The sequence below is a fragment of the Salmo salar genome, chromosome 27, assembly GCF_965601325.2.
Source record: "Salmo salar chromosome 27, fSalSal1, whole genome shotgun sequence".
In the NCBI taxonomy this organism is placed as follows: domain Eukaryota; kingdom Metazoa; phylum Chordata; class Actinopteri; order Salmoniformes; family Salmonidae; genus Salmo; species Salmo salar.
Window position 1 is genome coordinate 34,084,710 of NC_138317.1, and position 21,794 is coordinate 34,106,503.

At 41.8% G+C, this 21,794-nt stretch overlaps 2 protein-coding genes and 1 long non-coding RNA gene across 7 annotated transcripts; 2 read left to right on the forward strand and 1 right to left on the reverse strand.

Moving 5' to 3' along the window:
• The first annotated feature begins 37 nt into the window (after positions 1–37).
• LOC106588949 (uncharacterized) lies at positions 38–11,861 on the forward strand. Of its 4 annotated transcripts, none has more exons than XM_014178531.3 (10): positions 38–377; positions 1,561–1,658; positions 1,974–2,052; positions 2,156–2,230; positions 2,324–2,368; positions 2,545–2,613; positions 2,863–2,963; positions 3,439–3,528; positions 3,777–3,840; positions 5,089–11,861. In XM_014178531.3, the coding sequence occupies exons 1-9, from the start codon at positions 354–356 to the stop codon at positions 3,829–3,831; spliced, it is 636 nt and encodes a 211-aa protein (XP_014034006.2). In that variant the 5' UTR covers positions 38–353; the 3' UTR covers positions 3,832–3,840; positions 5,089–11,861. The 4 variants fall into 4 exon arrangements, with proteins under 4 accessions (XP_014034006.2, XP_014034004.2, XP_014034003.2 ...); XM_014178529.3 differs by having other exon boundaries at positions 40–377; positions 3,777–3,836; XM_014178528.3 differs by having other exon boundaries at positions 40–377; positions 2,863–2,949.
• A 5,645-nt stretch (positions 11,862–17,506) lies between these two features.
• On the forward strand, positions 17,507–19,425 carry clxn (calaxin). Its single transcript, NM_001140971.3, is given in 6 exon segments — positions 17,507–17,653; positions 18,245–18,400; positions 18,534–18,638; positions 18,752–18,903; positions 19,103–19,207; positions 19,310–19,425. Coding segments are annotated over 6 exon segments (645 nt in total). The 5' UTR covers positions 17,507–17,577; the 3' UTR covers positions 19,361–19,425.
• LOC106588951 (uncharacterized) lies at positions 19,357–21,697 on the reverse strand. 2 transcript variants are annotated; one of them, XR_006762361.2, is made up of 4 exons: positions 21,512–21,697; positions 20,976–21,118; positions 19,953–20,846; positions 19,357–19,835 (listed from the first exon to the last, which is right to left on the reverse strand). It is a non-coding gene; the product is annotated as an uncharacterized LOC106588951 (long non-coding RNA). The 2 variants fall into 2 exon arrangements; XR_001324733.3 differs by having other exon boundaries at positions 20,976–21,697.
• Between the last annotated feature and the right edge of the window lie 97 nt (positions 21,698–21,794).

The window sequence follows — 21,794 nt, forward strand, 5'->3', positions numbered from 1 at the left end:
CTCCTTGTTGTATCTGTGATTGTACTGCATGTCTGTGTCCGTCGTCAGAGACCGGTCGTCACTAGTTAAAACAGCCACAAAGTCTGAATTATGGCTAAACCCCGCCCATTTCAACAATTTATCTTGTTAAAATCGGATTTAAAACCCAACCACAATACTAACCGAATACCTTACCCTAGCCTTAAATTAAGGCCAAAAAGCTAAATGCTGTAGACAATTTTGACTCTGTGGTTGTGTTACCTAGTGTGGAAACCAGCTACATGCTATAGCCACGTAACGTCTTTAAATCATCTCCGTTTTTGTAGTGGATTGATTGATTGATATTAGCTCGATCGTAGGCTAAATCTACCGAAATGGGGAAGAGGGACAATAGAGTGGTAAGCAATGTGCTAAATAATCCCAGTTGTGTGGATATTTACTTTTTTACGATTAATGGTATGCATGAAAACAAACAAACATGTTGGCTATAGCTAAAAGCGGGCACTGAAAAATGTTAGCTAGGCCATCTAAGCTAGTTATTGTAACTACGTGTGCAGGCAAATTGAATTTCAGTTAAACTAGCCATATCAAAGAAGCACAAATTGTAGTTATTTTAACATACGATATGTTTAATGAACGAATATAGCTAACCAGCTAGGCAAACTAACCTGGTAGATACAGAATAAAAAGTTAGCAGGTAGCTAACAAGAAGGACCGATATCCGTGCCAGAAGAGAATTAAACGTATCTATTTAGATGTCAGTTTGTTTAATAATATAGGTAGATAACTAACACATCCTGTCTGCTAACATAATTCAAAGAACGCGGACGAACAAACTAATGTTACAGTAGCTAGCGCAACCTGCCAAGTAGGCTCGAGTTCATCAGTTCGCTATCTGCTACTAATTTACTGTATGAATTTGTAAACATATTTTTACGGAAAGGCCATAGAGTTGGCATTGACCGCCTTGGACTTGTTTGACCCTAATAAAAATTACTGATCGTACCAAGCTAATAAAAATTATGGTTCGTTCGTAAATCTACTCCGATTTTCACAGCACTCTTAGTTTGAGTGCCAGAGGCCGCGGAATAATTAAGGTATTTACAAACGCCATTAACTTTTATGACCGGTTTAAGTAAACGTCGGCAAAAAAAACGGAACAAAATTGTTGCCATAAGTTTGTCACTAACCCTCATAACATGAAAGCACTCTAACCAGCTCTGCTAGGGCGAGTAACATTTTCAGTAAGGTGTTTTTTCATTTGTCTGGAAGTAGCTATTAAACTAGCCAACTTTTGCCAGTTAGCTTGGGTGCTTGACTGCCGTTGAGATCAGAACGCTCAGATCAACCCTATTCCCCGGCCAGAGCGTCCAGTGTGCACGCTGAACGCACTCTGGCACTCCAGAGTTAATTTACGAACGCACCCTTTCCAATTCCTGTCTCGCTAGTGTTATTGTCTAAGCCAGGAACACACCGAATGTTTATCTGCTGTTTGTTCGGCAAGGTGTGTGTTTTAGGGATGGTAGCCAGATGTCAATGTTGAGGTGTCTGGTCTGACTGCCTCCCTTCTTGTGTTTTCAGTCTTATGTGAACCCAATAGCTGCATCACGTGCCAGTGGACCCCCACCCAATGCAGGACCCTCTATCCAGGATTACCTGAGCAGACCACGGCCAACATGGTAAGCATTAAGACGACACATAAGGACTCAGGCGTTGTGCCTGAAAAGCTCTCCAGGTTATACAACTGGCGAGTTGAACATCCGTCATTGATATTGCCGAAGAGTGTCCACAGGTAAATGGTGGATCCCTATTACCTTCTATGTGTGTAAATCGGGGTGATAAAGCATTGCTCTCTTTATAATACTAGGCTACACAGTGTGAAATGCTCCCTGCATATCACAAGAAATTGTGGCCATGCCCTCGAATGTTTGGGCCTACATCACCATCAGTTGTGATCCATTGTTGAGGGATGATGGTTTTTCTTCTGTCATCAGGGAAGAGGTGAAGGAGATCATAGACAGGAAGAAGAAAGGCTCCAGAGCCCTGGCGGACTTTGAGGACCAAATGAACGAGGTATTGTTCAAATGTGTGTTCTTCATTTGACTGTTATTATACTGTACAAATTCAGTGTTTTTATATTTAGCTTACATAAAACATCGCTATTTGCTTTTTATAGAATTGGAAGAAGGAGCTGGCGAAGAACAGAGAGAAGTTACTAGGTGGCGTTGACAAAGAGAAGGAGAAGAAAGAGGTATGCTTCCAGTTCCATCCATGTTTAACAGTTGAATACAACCATTTTGTTTTACTGTATCTACCTCACACCAAATCTCTGTTTTGTGTTTAGAAAAAGAAGAGAGTGAAAGGAAGGAAAGGAAAGAAATCCAACAGGGTGAGGAAAGCTGTCTTCAATGTTTTGTTGAACACTGGTGGTAGAGATACTGGTGGTAGATATACTGGTGGTAGTGTTATCTGCCCTTCAAAAATGGAAGCTTTCCACTAATATATTTTTGTGTCAGCTACTGTCTTCAAATCTAATGAGCTCTGCTTTCATTGTGTTTGGTCAAGCATTCCTCTCCATCCTCCTCATCAAGTTCTGATTCCTCTAGCAGCTCTTCCTCAGACTCTGAAGACGAGGTATGTACCATAGTAGTTAGTGACAAGTCTGTCAGCTTGTCCTACCGTTTACCCTATGTCACCCTATGGGTACCATAGACATATAATTAATTAGACGTAATGATATTTCTATGGTGGGCACAAAGAGCAGTGTGAAGTACTGGGAATTACATTTCCTGGAATTATTTTGATTTGGTTGGTTAATGAATATTGAGGAACGTTATTGTCCTACTGTAACTAATTGTTTTTATCTGATGTCTGTGTGGTCAGAATGAAAAGAGCGCCAAGAGGAAAAAGAAGCGGTCCTCCAAGAAAGCATCAGATGACTCTACTGTAGAATTGGAGCCCGACGGCAAGGTTAGTTTGATATGGTGAATATTCCACCTTTATCCTTTTTAGTTTCAGACATGTCTGCACTCTTAGAAATGTATTTGAATCACATCCATCTGGATACTTCTGGTCTAGGCCTTATGTTTTGGTTGGTGTGCACTATTCAACATTCACTTCTCAACGTTCCATCTTTATCTTAGCCCTCACCGTCATTGTGTTCGTTCAGCCATTGTTTGATTTCTGTTCATTCATTTGCAATCTTTAACTTTTTTGTTACGTGAGTTCTTCACTAAATCTAAATGTTTTTATATGCAAAAAATGTCTCCTTCCCTCATTTTGTTTCTCTCCAAGAAGATGGAGAAGACAAAATATGAGAAAGAAAAGGTGCTATAACATTTATGTGGCTGTTAGTCCTAATTTGTGTATTTCTGCCTGAATGTGTGTTTGAACATGCTGAGCTGTAAATTAACTTGCCGGGCTGCAGGGAACTGAGGCCTGTAAATGTTTGCCCTTCAGGGTGAGAAGAGCCGCAGGAAGAAGAGGACAGCTGAGCGAAGTCGTAAAGACTCCTCCTCAGAGTTGTCTGCTGACTCCGACGTGGAGGGTGTAAGTGTTTTTACTCTGTTCATTTGCCATGTTTAATGAAAATGTGTTATGTATTGATTAAGATGACTGCTTATATGATTTAAATTATTTTGCTCTAGGGCAAACTATAAGTCATCCGAAGTTGCTGGGAATTGTTTTGTATCCTATATCATTGTGAAATACTATACTTTGTGATTGGATGTTAGGAAGCTGTTACTGGAATTTCCCAGCCATTGTGGTTTTGTCAATTTTTGTCATGTCTCCTGTAGGGTGAACCCAAGAAGAGGAAGAGAAGTAGTGAAGAGAAGGAGAAAGACAAAATGACAGCAGTAGGTGATTTAAGTCAGTCAAGCATACAGTAACCACAGGATGATGACGGCCACTGCCTTTTATTTTTGCCAGACAGATGTTTACTGGTGCGGTGTCCGGCATGTCAGAAATGGTGACTAAATTATGTAAAAAAAATATATATATATATATCTCAGTAACAAAAGAAACTGTCAACTGCTTTTATTTTCAGTAAACGTTTTTTTTTTTTTTTTAATTTACCCCTTTGTTCTCCCCAATTTCGTGGTATCCAATTGGTAGTTAGTCTTGTCTCATCGCTGCAACTCCCGTACGGACTCAGGAGAGGCGAAGGTTGAGAGCCACGCGTCCTCCGAAACACAACTAACCAAGCCGCACTGCTTCTTGACACAACGCACATCCAACCCGGAAGCCAGCCACACCAATGTGTCGGAGGAAACACTGTACACCTGGTCAGCGTGCACTGCGCCAGGCCCGCCACAGGAGTCGCTAGTGTGCGATGAGACAAGGATATCCCTGCCAGGCAAACCCTTCCTAACCCAGATGACGCTGGGCCAATTGTGCACCGCCCCATGGGCCTACCGGTCGGCTGCGACAGGGCTTGGGCTCGAACAGAATCTCTGGTGGCACAGCCTTAGACCACTGTGCCACCCGGGAGGCCCATTTTCAGCAAACTTAACATGAGTAAATACTTGTATGGACATAACAAGATTCAACAACTGAGACATAAACTGAACAAGTTCCACAGACATGTGACTAACAGAAATGGAATAATGTGTCCCTGAACAAAGAGGGCGGGGGTGGGGTCAAAAGTAACAGTCAGTATCTGGTGTGGCCACCAGCTACATTAAGTACTGCAGTGCCTCTCCTCCTCATGGACTGCACCAGTCATGGACTACTTGTCTCATCGTCCTCTGGTGACTCCTTGTGGCGGGCCGGGGAACCTGCAGGCTGACTTCAGTAGTCAGTTGAATAGTGTTTCCTCCAACACTTTGGTGCAGTTGGCTTCCAGGTTAAGCGAGCGGTTTGGCGGGTCATGTTTCAGAGGATGCATGACTTGACCTTTGCCTCTCCTGAGCCGGTTGGGGAGTTGCAGTAATGAAGCAAGATCGTAATCATGAAAAATGGGGTAAAAAAAAACGTATACATTTGTAATAATGTATTACATTTTGACATGTAATACTGCCTGATAAGTATATTTTTCTGCACAGATTGTATATAAGAACAGAATGGAAGCCTAACACTTCCCTGTCTAACTGTTGGAAATGTTAACAGGACAAATCAAAGAAGAAGAGGAAAAAGAAGCACAAGAAACACGAAGGAAGAAGAAGAAAACAATCTTCTGACACAGAGTTAGACTAGCGGTGTGGTTCTGTCCACTAGTAGAGAGCTTCTGCCTTCCAACTACCAACAAATCCCACCTGGGCTGCCCCCCCATGACTGGGATAGTTGGTGCACTATGGGAACTGCTGGCTTGAGAGTATTAAACTAATACCGCGTTCAAAACAACTGGGAACCTGGGAAAAAAACAAGCTCCGACTGGGGAAAAATCGTTTTGAGCGGTCATCCAACTCAGAATTCCAAGTCGGAAACTTGGGCATCTTTCTAGAACTGACTTTCCGACCTGAAGATCACGGACATCATGATTTGACCTCGTTTATTTTCAGAGTTCCCAGTTGTCTTGAAAGCAACATAAGGACTGGTGAACTAGAATCAAACCCTCTGTGAAAACGTAATGTTTTTTCTTAGCAGTTTTTATTCAATCTAAATAATAAGGAAACCACAAGTCAAGTGTGGCCCAACTGAACTGCAAAATGTGCCTATGAAAATGTACTTCCATTTTGTACACCCTTGGTGTGCTGGCCTTCTATGTATAATTTTTACTTCTTGACAATCTCATCTTTCTAAAACTGCATCGCTAGCTACACAATGAGGTAATATTGGGACTTTTATGCTAGTGCCATGGTGTGTGTGTGTGTGTGTGTAATCTGATATGATGGACACTTCTCTTGTCATCCTCATGTAAATTGGGATTGTAAAAATGCAAGTCAAATGGTCATAATCACAAGGGACAATCTGTTAAATGTAATGAGTTATACAACTATGAATGATATCTATAAATGAATCTGGTTTCATTATTAAAGTGTTAATGTTTTAGCCATGATAATATTGGGATTTTTAGTGGATGGATAATGAATGATTCACATTTACACTTATCCAGGACGCATCATGAAATATTGTACAATTTTGATAAGGAAAGTCCCTAAATGTATGACTTAATGTACAGTACCAGTCAAAGGTTTAGACACACCTACTCATTCCAGGGTTTTTCTTTATTTTTACTTTTTTCCACATTGTAGAATAATAGTGAAGACATCAAAACTAGGAAATACCAAAAAAGTGTTAAATCAAAAGATTTTTGAGATTCTTCAAAGTAGCCACCCTTTGCCTTGACAGCTTTGCATACTCTTGGCATTTTCTCAACCAGCTTCATGAGGTAGTCACCTGGAATGCATTTCAATTAACAGGTGTGCCTTGTTAAATTCATTTGTGGAATATATTTCCTCCTTAATGTGTTTGAGCCAATCAGTTGTGTTGTGACAAGGTAGAGGTGGCACACTCAGACATAATTTACAAATGAAGCATTTGTGTTTAGTTAGTCCGCCAGATCAGAGGCAGTAGGGATGACCAGGGATGTTCTTATAAGTGTGTGAATTAGACCATTTTCCTGTCAAAATGTAACGAGTACTTTTGGGTGTCAGGTAAAATGTATGGATTAAAAATAACAATTTTCTTTAGGAATGTAGTACAGTAAAAGTTAGCAAAATATAAGTAGTAAATTACAGATACCCCAAAAACCTACTTAAGTAGTACTTTAAAGTATTTTTACTTAAGTACTTTACACCACTGTAAAAGACCAAGTCCATATTAGGGCAAGTACAGCTCAAAAAAGCAAAGAGGAACGACAGTCCATCATTACTTTAAAACATGAAGGTCAAGTCAATAGCCTCAAATTGCAACCCAAATAAATGCTTCAGAGTTCAAGTAACAGACATCTCCACATCAACTGTTCAGAGGAGACTGCGTGAATCAGGCCTTCATGGTCAAATTGCTGCAAAGAAACCACTACTAAAGGACACCAATAATAAGAAGAGACTTGCTTGGGCCATGAAACACAAGCAATGGACTTCTGTCCTTTGGTCGGATGAGTCCAAATTTGAGATTTTTGGTTCCAACCGCTGTGTATTTGTGAGACAGAGTAGGTGAACGGATGATTTCCGCAGGTGTGATGGTGTGGGGGTGCTTTGCTGGTGACACTGTGATTTATTTAGAATTCGAGGGACACTTAACCAGCATGGCTACCACAGCAATACGCCATCCCACCTGGTTTGCGCTTAGTGGGACTGTCATTTGTTTTTCAACAGGACAATGACCCAACACACCTCTAGGCTGTGTAAGGGCTATTTGACCAAGAAGGAGAGTGATGGAGTTCTGCATCAGATGACCTGGCCTCCACAATCATCCGACCTCAACCCAATTAAGATGGTTTGGGATGAGTTGGACCGCAGAGTGAAGGAAAAGCAGCTAACAAGTGCTCAGCATTTGTGGGAACTCCTTAAAGAATGCCAAGAGAGGGCAAAGCTGTCATCAAGGCAAACGGTGGCTACTTTAAAGAATATAAAATATAAAATGTATTTTGATTTGTTTAACACGTTTTTGGTTACTACATGATTCCATGTTTGTTATTTCATAGTTTTGATGTCTTCACTGTTATTCTACAATATAGAAAATAGTAAAAATAAAGAAAAACCATTGAATGAGTAGGTGTCCAAACTTTTGAATGGTACTGTATGCCAATGCAACATCATTTGGCTAGGGTCATGAAATATACAGTTCCTTCAGAAAGTATTCACACCCCTTGACTTTTTTCATATTTTGTGGTGTTATTCCTGAATTTAAAATGATTTAATTCAGATTTTGTGTCAGTGGCCTACATTATTACCCCATAATGTCAAAGTGGAATGATTTTACTCAAGTGTTCAACCCCTTTGTTATGGCAAGCCTAAATAAGTTCAAGAGTTGCATGGACTCTGTGTGCAATACTAGTGTTTAACATGATTTTTGAATGACTACCTCATCTCTGTACCCCACACACACAATTATCTGTAAGGTCCCTTAGTCGGGCAGTGAATTTCAAACACAGATTCAACCACAACGACCAGGGAGGTTTTCCAAAGCCTCGCAAAGAAGGGCACCTATTTGTAGATGGGTAAAAAAAAAAGCAGACATTGAATATCCATTTTGAGCATGAAGTTATTAATTACACTTTGGATGGTTTATCAATACCCCCTGTCACTACAACGATACAGGCATCCTTCCTAACTCAGTTGCCGGAGAGGAAGAAAATGGTGACTTTAAAACAGTTACAGAGTTTAATGGCTGTGATAGGAGGATGGAGCAACAACATTGTAGTTACTCCACAATACTAACCTAAATGATAGAGTGAAAAGAAGGAAGCCTGTACAGAATACCAATATTCCTGTTTGCATTAAGGCAAAGAAAGTAACTTTGTGTCCTGAATACAAAGCGTTATGTTTGGGGCAAATCCAACACATCACTGAATACCACATATTTTCAAGCATGGTGGATGCATCATGTTATGGGTATGCTTGTCACCAGCAAGGACTAGGGAGGTTTTTTGTTGTTGATAAAAATGAATGGAATAGAGCTAAGCACAGGCAAAATCCTAGGGGAAAACCTGGTTGTCTGCTTTCTAAATTCACCATTCAGCAGGACAATAACCTAAAACACAAGGCCAAATATACATTGGAGAAGCTTACCAAGATGACATTGAATGTTCCTGAGTGGCCTAGTTACAGTTTTGACTTAAATCGGCTTGAAAATCTATGGCAAGACTTGAAAATGGCTGTCTAGCAATGATCAACAACATAGCGACAGAGCTTGAAGCTTAGAAAGAATGTGCAAATATTGTACAATCCAGGTGTGCAAAGCTCTTAGAGCAGGGGTGTCAAACACATTCCACAGAGAGCCGATTAGTGTCTGCAGGTTTTTTGTTTTTCCATTCAATTCAGACCTAGACAACCAGGTGAGGGGGAGTTCCTTACTAATTAGTGACCTTAATTCAATCAAGTACAAGGGTGGAGCGAAAACCTGCAGAAACTCAGCCCTCTGTGGAATGAGTTTGACACGTGTCTTAAGAGATTTACCCAGAAAGACTCACAGCTGCCAAAGGTGATTCTAGCATATATTGACTCAGGGGTGTGAATACTTATGTAAATGAGATATTTCTGTATTTCATTTTCAATAAATTTCCCCCAAAAATCTATTAACATGTTTTCACTTTGTCATTATGGGGTATCGTGTGTGTACATGGGTGAAAAATAACCACAATTTAAGCCATTTTGAATTCTGAAGGCACTGTAACAGTTGTGGAATGGAGGTCACTAAAACTCAGGGGGATGGGCATTAAAGGGGTAAACTGCATTTGAAACAATAATGTCCGCCTGCCTATATTTTGGTGAAAGGCTGATGGATGGGCCTGGAGAAATGTAACCACTCTCAAATTCATAGACAGAGCTTTGGATACAAGGACCCACCATCCATGATATCAAATTAGCATTTTGAGGCCATGCAGTGTTTTTTTTACATAAGTAAAACAAGCTTATATTTTTAGTTCTGTGACAGTTGAAATAAGCTCATGAGGCATTTGTTATATTCTTCAAGAATCAATAGATCATTCATTTATAAGTCCAAAAATGGATGTAGCAACTGCAGATTGACACTTTCAACAAAACATATGCAGGCATCCTTGATCCTTAAATTCCTCATGGTTACACCAGTTTCCCTAAAACACATGCACACTTATCAGTCGTTAGCAACACAATACTAAATGTAAATGGGTTAACACAGCAGTCCTCAAGTAACCTTATCATGGTCAGTCTCACTGACCTAAGGTCACACAGAGGAATCGACCCCACTAAAGATAGCCTTGATAACGATAATGTGGTACCATCTAACAATATACACTGCTCAAAAAAATAAAGGGAACACTAAAATAACACATCCTAGATCTGAATGAATGAAATAATCTTATTAAATACTTTTTTCTTTACATAGTTGAATGTGCTGACAACAAAATCACACAAAAATAATCAATGGAAATCCAATTTATCAACCCATGGAGGTCTGGATTTGGAGTCACACTCAAAATTAAAGTGGAAAACCACACTACAGGCTGATCCAACTTTGATGTAATGTCCTTAAAACAAGTCAAAATGAGGCTCAGTAGTGTGTGTGGCCTCCACGTGCCTGTATGACCTCCCTACAACGCCTGGGCATGCTCCTGATGAGGTGGCGGATGTTCTCCTGAGGGATCTCCTCCCAGACCTGGACTAAAGCATCCGCCAACTCCTGGACAGTCTGTGGTGCAACGTGGCGTTGGTGGATGGAGCGAGACATGATGTCCCAGATGTGCTCAATTGGATTCAGGTCTGGAGAACGGGCGGGCCAGTCCATAGCATCAATGCCTTCCTCTTGCAGGAACTGCTGACACACTCCAGCCACATGAGGTCTAGCATTGTCTTGCATTAGGAGGAACCCAGGGCCAACCGCACCAGCATATGGTCTCACAAGGGGTCTGAGGATCTCATCTCGGTACCTAATGGCAGTCAGGCTACCTCTGGCGAACACATGGAGGGCTGTGCGGCCCCCCAAAGAAATGCCAACCCACACCATGACTGACCCACCGCCAAACCGGTCATGCTGGAGGATGTTGCAGGCAGCAGAACGTTCTCCACGGCGTCTCCAGACTCTGTCACGTCTGTCACATGTGCTCAGTGTGAACCTGCTTTCATCTGTGAAGAGCACAAGACGCCAGTGGCGAATTTGCCAATCTTGGTGTTCTCTGGCAAATGCCAAACGTCCTGCACGGTGTTGGGCTGTAAGCACAACCCCCACCTGTGGACGTCGGGCCCTCATACCACCCTCATGGAGTCTGTTTCTGACCGTTTGAGCAGACACATGCACATTTGTGGCCTGCTGGAGGTCATTTTGCAGGGCTCTGGCAGTGCTTCTCCTGCTGCTCCTTGCACAAAGGCGGAGGTAGCGGTCCTGCTGCTGGGTTGTTGCCCTCCTACGGCCTCCTCCACGTCTCCTGATGTACTGGCCTGTCTCCTGGTAGCGCCTCCATGCTCTGGACACTACGCTGACAGACACAGCAAACCTTCTTGCCACAGCTCGCATTGATGTGCCATCCTGGATGAGCTGCACTACCTGAGCCACTTGTGTGGGTTGTAGACTCCATCTCATGCTACTACTAGAGTGAAAGCACCGCCAGTATTCAAAAGTGACCAAAATATCAGCCAGGAAGCATAGGAACTGAGAAGTGGTCTGTGGTCACCACCTGCAGAACCACTCCTTTATTGGGGGTGTCTTGCTAATTGCTTATAATTTCCACCTGTTGTCTATTCCATTTGCACAACAGCATGTGAAATGTATTGTCAATCAGTGTTGCTTCTTAAGTGGACAGTTTGATTTCACAGAAGTGTGATTGACTTGGAGTTACATTGTGTTGTTTAAGTGTTCCCTTTATTTTTTTGAGCAGTGTATAATTATTCACTCGTTCCTTCCCAATATTCCACATTTCTCTGAATATGATTAGTGGTTGAAATAACTCCTAGACCTATAAAACAAGTGTTGTGATGAACACAGTTAAATCAAAATGTAACACCCTGGCCATAGAGAGGGTTTTTTGTTCTCTATTTTTGGTTAGGCCAGGGTGTGACATGGGTGGGCGTTCTAGGTTTCTTTTTCTATGTTGGTGGTTTTCTTTGTTTCGGCCGTGTATGGCTCTCAATCAGGAACAGGTGTAGATCGTTGTTGCTGATTGAGAGTCATACATAGGCAGCCTGTTTTTCCTTTGGGGTTTGTGGGTGAATGTTTCCTGTCTAGTGTTTTGTTATTTGTCATTTTCGTGTTTTCTTTTGCAAGTGTTCATTCGGTCATTAAAATCATTTAAGATGAACACATCCTCTGCTGCACCTTGGTCTCATTCTGACGAGGGCCGTTACACAAAATCCATTTTTTTTGGTCACATGCACCGAATACAACCTCACCGTGAAATGCTTGCTTACAAGCCCTTAACAACAATGCAGTTGAAGAAATAGAGTTAAGAAATATTTACTAAATAAACTAAAGAGAAAAAATACTAATATAAAAGTAACAAGAAAATTACATGAATTTTTTAATTTACCTAGACAAGTAGGTTAAGACGGCAAACCCCATCAACGCTGGGCCAATTGTCCGCTGCCCAATCACAGCTGGTTGTGATACAGCCTGGAATCGAACCAGGGTCTATAGTGACGCCTCTAGCACTGAGATGCAGTGCCTTAGACCGCTGCGCCACTCGGGAGTCAATTACTTTGTCACATAGGGCCATGAAGGTTCGGATAGCTTTTTTCCCTTAATAAATAAAATTATCACTTAAGTGCATTTTGTGTTTACTTGGGTTATCTTTGTGTAATATTAAAAATTGTTTGATGATCTGAACCATTTAAGTGTGACAAATGTGCATAAAAATAAGAAATCAGGAAGGGGGCAAATACTTTTCACAGCACTGTAAACACCATGGGACCAAGCAGTCATCATACCGCTCAGGAAGGAGACACGCTCTGTCTCCTAGAGATAAACGTACTTTGGTGCGAAAAGTGCAACTCAATCCCAGAACAACAGCAAAGGACCTTGTGAAGATGCTGGAGGAAATAGGTACAAACGTATCTATATCCACAGTAAAACTAGTCCTGAAAGGCCGCTCAGCAAGAAAGAAGCCACTGCTCCAAAATGTCCTCTGGTCTGATGAAACAAAAATATAACTGTTTGGCCATAATGACCATCGTTATGTTTGGAGGAAAAACCGTGAAGCACTGGGGTGGCAGCATCATGTTGTGGGGGTGCTTTGCTGCAGGAGGGACTGGTGCCCTTCACAAAATAGATGGCATCATTGGGGAGGAAAATTATGTGGATATATTAAATCAACATCTCAAGACATCAGTCAGGAAGTTAAAGCTTGGTCGCAAATGGGTCTTCCAAATGGACAATGACCCCAAGCATGCTTCCAAAGTTGTGGCAAAATGGCTTAAGGACAACAAAGTCAAGGTATTGGAGTGGCCATCACAAAGCCCTGACCTAAATCCTAAAGAAAATTTGCGGGCAGAACTGAAAAAGCATGTGCGAGCAAGGAGGCCTACAAACCTGACTCAGTTACACCAGCTCTGTCAGGAGGAATGGGCCAAAATTCACCCAACTTATTGTGGAAAGCTTGTGGAAGGCTACCCAAAACGTTTGACCCAAGTTAAACAATTTAAAGGCACTGCTACCAAATACTAATTGAGTGTATGTAAACTTCTGACCCACTGGGGATGTGATGAAAGAAATAAACGCTGAGAATAAATCATTCTCTCTATTCTTAAAATAAAGTGTTGATCCTAACTGACCTAAGACAGGGAATTTTTACTCTGATTAAATGTCAGGAATTGTGAAAAACTGAGTTTACATTTATTTGGCTAAGGTGTATGTAAACTTCCGACTTCAACTGTAGGTCCTGGATGGATGCAACCGGTCAGGATGCTCTCAATGGTGCAGCTGTATAACTTTTTGAGGATCTGTGGACCCATGCCAAATCTTTTCAGTCTCCTGAGGGGGAAAAGGCGTTGTTGTGCCTTCTTCACAACTTTCTTGGTGTGTTTGGACCATGATAATTCATTGGTGATGTGGACACCAATGAACTTGAAATTCTTGACCCGCTCCACTTCAGCCCCGTCAATGTTAATGGAGGCCTGTTCGGCCTACCCTTACCACCTGGGGAGGCCCGTCAGGAAGTCTAGGACCCAGTTGCAGAGGGAGGTGTTAAGTCCCAGGTTCTTTAGCTTAGTGATGAGCTTTGTGGGCACTATGGTGTTGAACGCTTAGCTGTAGTCAATGAACAGCATTCTCACATAGGTGTTCCTTTTGTCCAGGTGGGAAAGGGCAGTGTGGAGTGCGGTTGAGATTGTGTCATCTGTGGATCTGTTGGGGCGGTATGCGAATTCGAGTGGGTCTAAGGTTTCCGGCATGGTGGTGTTGATGTGAGCCATGACCAGCCTTTCAAAGCACTTCATGGCTACCGACGTGAGTGCTACGGGGCGGTAATCATTTTGACAGGTTACCTTTGCTTTCTTGGGCACAGGGACTATGGTGGTCTGTTTGAAACATGTAGGTGTTACAGACTCAATCAGGGAGAGGTTGAAAATGTCAGTGAAGACACTTGCCAGTTGGTCCGCGCATGCTTTGAGTACATGTCCATGTAATCCATCTGGCCCCACAGCTTTGTGAATGTTAACCTGTTTAAAGGTCTTGCTCACATCAGCTACAGAGACTGTGATCACGCAGTCATCCGGAACAGCTGGTGCTCTTATTCATGCTTCAGTGTTGCTTGCCTCGAAGCGAGCATAAATGGCATTTAGCTCGTCTGGTAGGCTCGCATCACTGGGCAGCTCGTGGCTAGGTTTCCCTTTGTAGTAGTTAATATTTTTCAAACCCTGCCACATCCGACGAGCGTCAGAGCCGGTGTAGTAGGATTCAATCTTAGTCCTGTATTGACGCTTTGCCTGTTTGATGGTTCGTCTGAGGGCATAGCGGGATTTCTTATAAGCGTCCGGATTAGTGTCCCGGTCCTTGAAAGTGGCAGCTCTAGCCTTTAGCTCGGTGCGGATGTTACCTGTAATCCATGGCTTCTAGTTGGAAAGAGTACGCACGATCACTGTGGGGAGGGGTCAGTGAGGAGTGAAGAATGTGTCATGGGAAAGATTGGTATCAAAGACCTAAGAGGAAGGCCTATTTAACTCCTTTATGAAGTTTGAGCTGTAAGGCACTGTGATCATTGCATTGATGTACATGCAGACTCACATAATGATTAACAAAGGGTCTATAAAGCCAGCTGGTGCTATTGGCAAACTACTTCTGGATTCGTCATTGACCTAAGTTTCTGTTCATGAAGACATGAGATAAAGTTACTTCCTCATTATTAAAAGTGGGAGTATCAAACCTAATGTGTACAGAGCAGCGTTTCGGTTAAGGAGTCACCCCATTGTGCTGTGTGTAACCCCATGACAGGAAGTTTTAAATCCCTGAGCTGTGACTAACTACAGGGTAAGTGAGATTTTAAAAAGGAGAAATAATTTAATATTAAACAATGAAATTAGAAATCACTCCGTCACAAACTAAGAAGAATTAGTAAACAACAAATTCATAACATTTTTCAAATTTTTGTCAAAGTTTAAATCATCTGAATTTAGATGCATTTGAAACTGAAAGGGAACTAAGACACTCTCATATTAGTGCTGTGACTGTGTCTCAGCTTCCTTTCGATCATATATGGTAAGATATATTGTTGGAAATTCCCTTAGTGTGTAATGTTCAAGTAAACATCTTAGATTATGTACTATTACAAAGAATCTTCAGAAAATACATTTAGAACTCAATCTACTCGAAAAAGCCTCTAAACCCTTTGTTTATTCTCCATCCTTTAGATGTGGAACATAGCTGCATTGGTGTTAGTGGTGGCAGGGTCTGCCTCTTGCTACATCACCTGCCCTGATGGGAAGGTCTGCTCTGATCAATCAACCTGCTGTTTGACTAAAGAAGGATACGCCTGCTGTCCAGTTACCCATGTGAGTAAACAGGGTTCACATGAGGGAAATTTGTAGCCTGGTCCCAGATCTGTTTGTCATGCCAACAACCGTAGCAGTTGGCAGCACAAACAGATCTGGAATCAGGCAATTTGACATCCCTAGTAAATGGGATTCTCAGTAGCACAACGGTTGTAAAGACGGGAAAAAGAAACCAGCATAATAGTACTGTTGTTTCCTTCACCGTTGGATGACACAACCAATGTTTCAGTTAAAAGACCTTGGGTTTAGAGAGCTGTGCGAGCAAAGATCCCACAACAGGTATTCGGGTGCATATGAGGTACCACAATATGCATCACAGGGCACACGCATTGGTTGCCTGTGATGCATATTGTGGTACCTGATCGTGGACCTTGTTTTCCGGTTTGGAGACCTTGATGGCTTCGATCATTGAAGGGGCCTGCATCGGTCATTGAAGGGGCCTGCATCGGTCATTGAAGGGGCCTGCATCGATCATTGAAGGGGCCTGCATCGGTCATTGAAGGGGCCTGCATCGGTCATTGAAGGAGCCTGCATCGGTCATTGAAGGGGCCTGCATCGGTCATTGAAGGGGCCTGCATCGATCATTGAAGGGGCCTGCATCGATCATTGAAGGGGCCTGCATCGGTCATTGAAGGGGCCTGCATCGGTCATTGAAGGGGCCTGCATCGGTCATTGAAGGGGCCTGCATCGGGGCAAAAGGATACCTCAGTTTGCCAGACCTCACACACTTACTTACAGTGGGCACTGTTCTCTTTCTGTAAAAGTCAAAGGCCTTATTGATGCCCACCTTATGGCCATAAAAAATAATGAATAGAGAAATATTTCCTGCACACTGGTACGCTATTACATTTTAACCTAAGAGTATGACATTGATGGTGTGGTTTTCTGTTATTTTTCTGTTATTTTAGCAGGTTCCGTGGACAGCACTAGTTCAGGCCTCTGACAGCACCCCACAGGCTGGAGTCATTCGCTGTGACACAAAATTCTACTGCCCTTCTGGAACCAGCTGCTGCAAGGGACCGACTGGCAAATGGGGCTGCTGCCCATTCCCACTGGTAAATATACTGAAACTGATGGAGACAGGGTTTCGAGGGGATTTGATAAAACTGTTCTTAAATACCACTGAGCTATCATTTGATAAAGTAGTAGTATCAATGTTGCATGTTTATTAACATAATGAAATCTGAAACATAATATAATCAGTAATGCATATACAGAGCAGTGTGACATGTTTTAATGACATTAAGATCATGTGCAATATAATGCAGATTTTATATTACTGTCATGTTCTGAGACCTATTTCTTATTTTTAGGGCAAGTGCTGTGCAGATGGCCAGCATTGCTGTGAATATGGATACACCTGTGACTCCTCATTCAAGTGCAGGAAAGGTTACTCTCAGATTCCTTCAGGTCTGAGGGATGATGCTAAGCAGGACTGACAAGATGTCTTATTAATTATAATGTTGTCACTGTACTGGTATTGGATTGAAGAAACAGATTTGCTAGTTTAGCTAACCAAAACATCAGTCCTAGCTTGCTATTATGAAAATCGAATGCAACAATGTTTTCAATTCTAATTTTGCTTTGAAAAGCAACTCAAACATAAAACATGTAAAAATGAACTATAACCTTTGAATTCTACCCTGCAGATATACCATGGTTTATAGGGAAATAATGCACGCTCTAGAATGCCCTTCATGACAATCAGAAACGAGTGTTCAACAATGTCACGGTATAACATTACATGTTGAAAGAATGTTGAATCATGTCACCCACTCATTCATTGCATAAAAGACATATCAATACACTTGAAATAAATGACATTCTAAGAAAAAACTGTTTTTCTTTGTTCAGTAATCTATGTATCATTCATTGTATCAATCTCTACCGGCTATATATTGTATCATTACTCACTATTACTCACTATCTGAGCACGTGGAATGGAGTTACTATGGTAACAGGGTGTCAACATCAAGTAGTTGTGTTTTCATGTAGCCACTGCTAGCTAACCTGTCAGCAATCCTGCATCCTATCAACAATGGCTGAAATGTCTGCTATGAATAGAAAATTGATTCAGAATCTCGCTGAAACTCTTTCTAAACAAGTCAAACACTGTAAGTATCTGTTTGGATAGTTGTGGCAGAAATAGTCAAAGTTTATGTCCTGACTAGTTAGCTAGCTAACGTTAGCTGAACTTTAACAATACATGCTTATTAACTAACTAGTTCATAACTCGGCAGTTATCTAGATACAGTAGTCAACGTTAGCTATTAACAAAACTTGAAAACTAAAAAAAGTTATAGCTCCTCCAACCAAAACTGTGCTACCCCATACATTTAACCTGACAACACTGCTTTTTTAATGGAACATGGTAGGCGCTATAACCTGGCTTTGTTGGGATCATTTTTATTGTATTTATTTAACCTTTATTTAACAAGGCAAGTCAGTTAAGAACATTCTTATTTACAATGACGGCCTAGGAACAGTGGGTTAACTGCCTTGTTCAGGGGCAGAACGTTAGATGTTTACCTTGTCAGCTCGGGGGTTTAGATCAAGCAACCTTTCGGTTACTGGCCATGTCAAAGTTTGTTCTGTGTTCTATTCTTTGCTGTGTGTTTAGCAAGTTAATCAAATCCTACACCAGTCTATCTATGCAAATGGAATTGTGCATATGGAAGGAGTACAAACACTATTTTTGTCTGCAGTTAACAAAACAGAAGCAGAGTGTCTGATCCGACTGTTCAATGGTCTCCTGGGGGATCAGAGTGACAGGAGGGTAGGGAATGGCCTGGACAGAGGAAAATTCAGGAATATTCTACACAACACCTTTGGAATGACTGATGATATGATCATGGATAGAGGTAGGCTTGTCTCTTTTGTTACATTTCTGCATGTCACATGAAACGGAATAAACCAAAAAGATGATGATACTGATGACATACTGTGGTGGGTATAGTTAAGAATCTCAACTCTTGCGTTGCATTTATATTCTAGTCTTTCGTGCATTCGACAAAGACAACGACAGCTACGTCAGTGTGAAAGAGTGGATCGAGGGACTGTCAATCTTTCTCCGTGGGACATTGGATGAAAAAATTAAGTGTAAGAAAGATTTAAAGTGTATTATTAAGGCTTATACCCCATGTAGGCTATTTGACCATTATCTACTTTATTAACTATCCATACTAACACAGTCCCACTTTTGACCCGTTCAGACTGCTTCGATGTGTATGACTTGAATGGAGATGGGTACATTTCCCGGGAAGAGATGTTCCACATGCTGAAGAACAGCCTGATCAGACAGCCCACAGAGGAGGACCCAGACGAGGGCATCAAAGACCTGGTGGAGATCACACTCAAGAAGATGGTAATTACAAAAATGGTATCTTCATTGTAGCTGGTTAAACCAGACTGAATGCTGCACTACCCATGGTTTGATTTGACAGGCTATCTTCATTGTACCCTGTGTTAAAAATCCCTGTTTAACTCAGTCACAATTGACTAATTCATGCATCATATGAAATATACTATATGAACATAAAAGACCAATGAGTTGTTTCCATCAGGACCATGACCACGACAGCAGACTGTCCTATGCAGACTTTGAAAAGGCAGTGAGAGATGAGAATCTATTGCTTGAAGCTTTTGGAACCTGCCTTCCCGATGCCAAGGTGACCATTGAAGTTAAGATTGTAAAAACAGTCTAATGACTTGTCTGTCTTGACAATATTTACCCTTTGTCTAACATGTTTTTTTTTAATGTTGTGTTACAGAGCATATTGGCATTTGAGCAGCATGCATTCCAGGATACACTTGAGCGTTAAGGACAACACTACTTTATTCATTTTCATGAAACTGCAAATATATATAAACAAATAAAAATATATATAAAAAAACTTCTTATACTCTGATGGGAAATATAAAAATTAAACATGTTGAGAAAAGATGAAGTACCGTCTAATTGGTGTAAAGTCTAGGAACTTGATAAAATGTATGCATTATCTTCTGTGTGATGCTGTCCGTTTCAGAACATGGAGTCTGTTCTGTCGTTCTGCCCCTGAGCAAGGCAGTTAACCCACTGTTCCCCAGGCGAAGAAGACGTGGATGTCGATTAAGGCAGCCCCCCGCACCTCTTTGATTCAGAGGGGTTGGGTTAAATGCGGAAGACACATTTCAGTTGAATACATTCAGTTGGACAACTGACTGGGTATCCCTCTTTCCTTTTCCCTGTTAGATTCTCTTCCGAGGCTTTCCTGGCTTTGTCTTCTCTGTTGGCTTGACTTCAGGAATTGATGCTACCTGAAAACAAGGAAAGAAATGAATTTACTGAAGTATCACTCACACTTGAATTGTAATACTGTATGAAGTTGTGACTGTGAGTGACCAATTTTGGGAGGCAAATGACCACAAATATACCTTTTTCAGTGTATTTCTGACCATGTTGGCTGTTGTGTTCAATGACTCATCCGCCATATCCATCTTAGGCTACTCTGGTAGTTTGGTCTAATGAGGGTTTCATTTTTGTCAACAATGCCAAAAAGTCTTTACTCGTTTCTACCATTTTCCGTTTTCTGTTCTCCAAATGTGTGGTCCTTGGTATGAATCTGGAGGGTACTGCAGGGGGTGGATTCTTACTCAGTCTTTTCACCATCCCTCTGTTTCCCCTAGAAGAGGAGGGAGTGCCACTTACATTGGGTGCCTTCTACGGTTTATTATGGAATTATGCAATGACCCCATTTTATCCTCTGTTGGAATAGTCCGGCATTGGTTTGCCTGATAACTATAAGACCGATCATAAAATGGGGCACAAGGCCAGCAGCATACCACCCTGCATCCCACTACTGACTTGCTTCTGAAGCTAAGCAGGGTTGGTCCTGGTCAGTCCCTGGATGGGAGACCAGATGCTGCTGGAAGTGGTGTTGGAGGGCCATTAGGAGGCACTCTTCCCTCTGGTCTAAAAAAAATATCCCAATGCCCCAGGGCAATGATTGGGGACATTGCTCTGTGTAGGGGGATGTTGAACGGGTGTCCTGACTCTCTGTGGTCACAAAAAAAAAATCCCATGGCACTTATCGTAAGAGTAGGGGTGTTAACCCTGGTGTCCTGGCTAAATTCCCAACCTGGCTCTTGTACGATCATGGTCACCTAATTATCCCCAGCTTACAATTGGCTCAAGAGTCAAAGTCTCTTCCTGATTGCCGGTATCACTGGATCTCTGATCATCACCTAAGGAAATCCTGGCTGTGGTAGCAACTGTATCTGAAGACATGGGCTTTTTGCTCTCTTCATCCCCCTGGTCCTGTTCTTTTGCTCCACAACCAAACAAGAAAAATTGAGAATCATACAGTATGTGTCAACTAACTGCATCATAATAGTCATGCTTATGTTGTGAATGACAGATATAGTTCTGATAATACTCTACTAACACAGCATCTGTACCTTTATTTTGAGCTGTACTATTCACATATCGTCTCCTGTCTTGCAGCTTTAATCTGGTGTCCTCCACTGTCTCATACTCAGGGGCAGGGCACATGTAGTAAACCTCCAAAGAAACTCTCTCATCCATATACCGTTTGGCTGCCCTGAAACAGAATGACAAAGTATAACTGGTATAACTCAGACACTCTGTTTGCAGATATGACAGTACTGTATAACTACTAGAGCCTAGTAATACCAAGGGCCTCATAGTTAGTTACTATGAACTAGGGCCTAGAGTTTTTTCCTGGTCAGTGTTACAAATGCACATTCTTAAAGCAACAGCATTCAATTCTCAACTGAGCTGGAACCCCACGTTACTGAACACAACATTCAGGTTACATGGTCACTGAGAAAACTCCCAGCTCTAGTTATGTATCACTCATCATGATCAACTGGATGGAACCTGTCCAGATCTTGCACTGGTGAGTTTCTGGAACTTGATGAGGTAGACCTCTGAATTCCTCTGCAGGGTACTCATCCAGCCCTCCTCCACAAACCTGTACAGCGCAGAGAGCTGGATTAGTTCTGTCATCACCCCGATGGCTGGGACTCCTTACACCATCAGGTAACGAGACTCCAAGTTGATGGTGTACACCTGCAGATAAAGAAATACAAAACAAGAAATTACACAGTGGCAACCGAGCTAACTTGCTAGCCAAGTATTGAGCATGGATACTGAATATTCTTACCTTAACTTCTTTCGGTCTCCTTCCTTTTCCTTTTCTATCATTTGGTTGAGAGGGGCACATATTGTGTTGCTCATGGTGTTTATAAACCTCT

Bases quoted from the DNA above. Each gene is read 5' to 3' on its own strand.
- LOC106588949 (XM_014178526.3), top strand. From the start codon at position 354: ATGGGGAAGAGGGACAATAGAGTG. The intron at 2,614-2,862 runs GTATGTACCATA...CTGTGTGGTCAG, and splicing joins CCTCAGACTCTGAAGACGAG to AATGAAAAGAGCGCCAAGAG. The intron at 3,529-3,776 runs GTAAGTGTTTTT...TGTCTCCTGTAG, and splicing joins CTGACTCCGACGTGGAGGGT to GGTGAACCCAAGAAGAGGAA.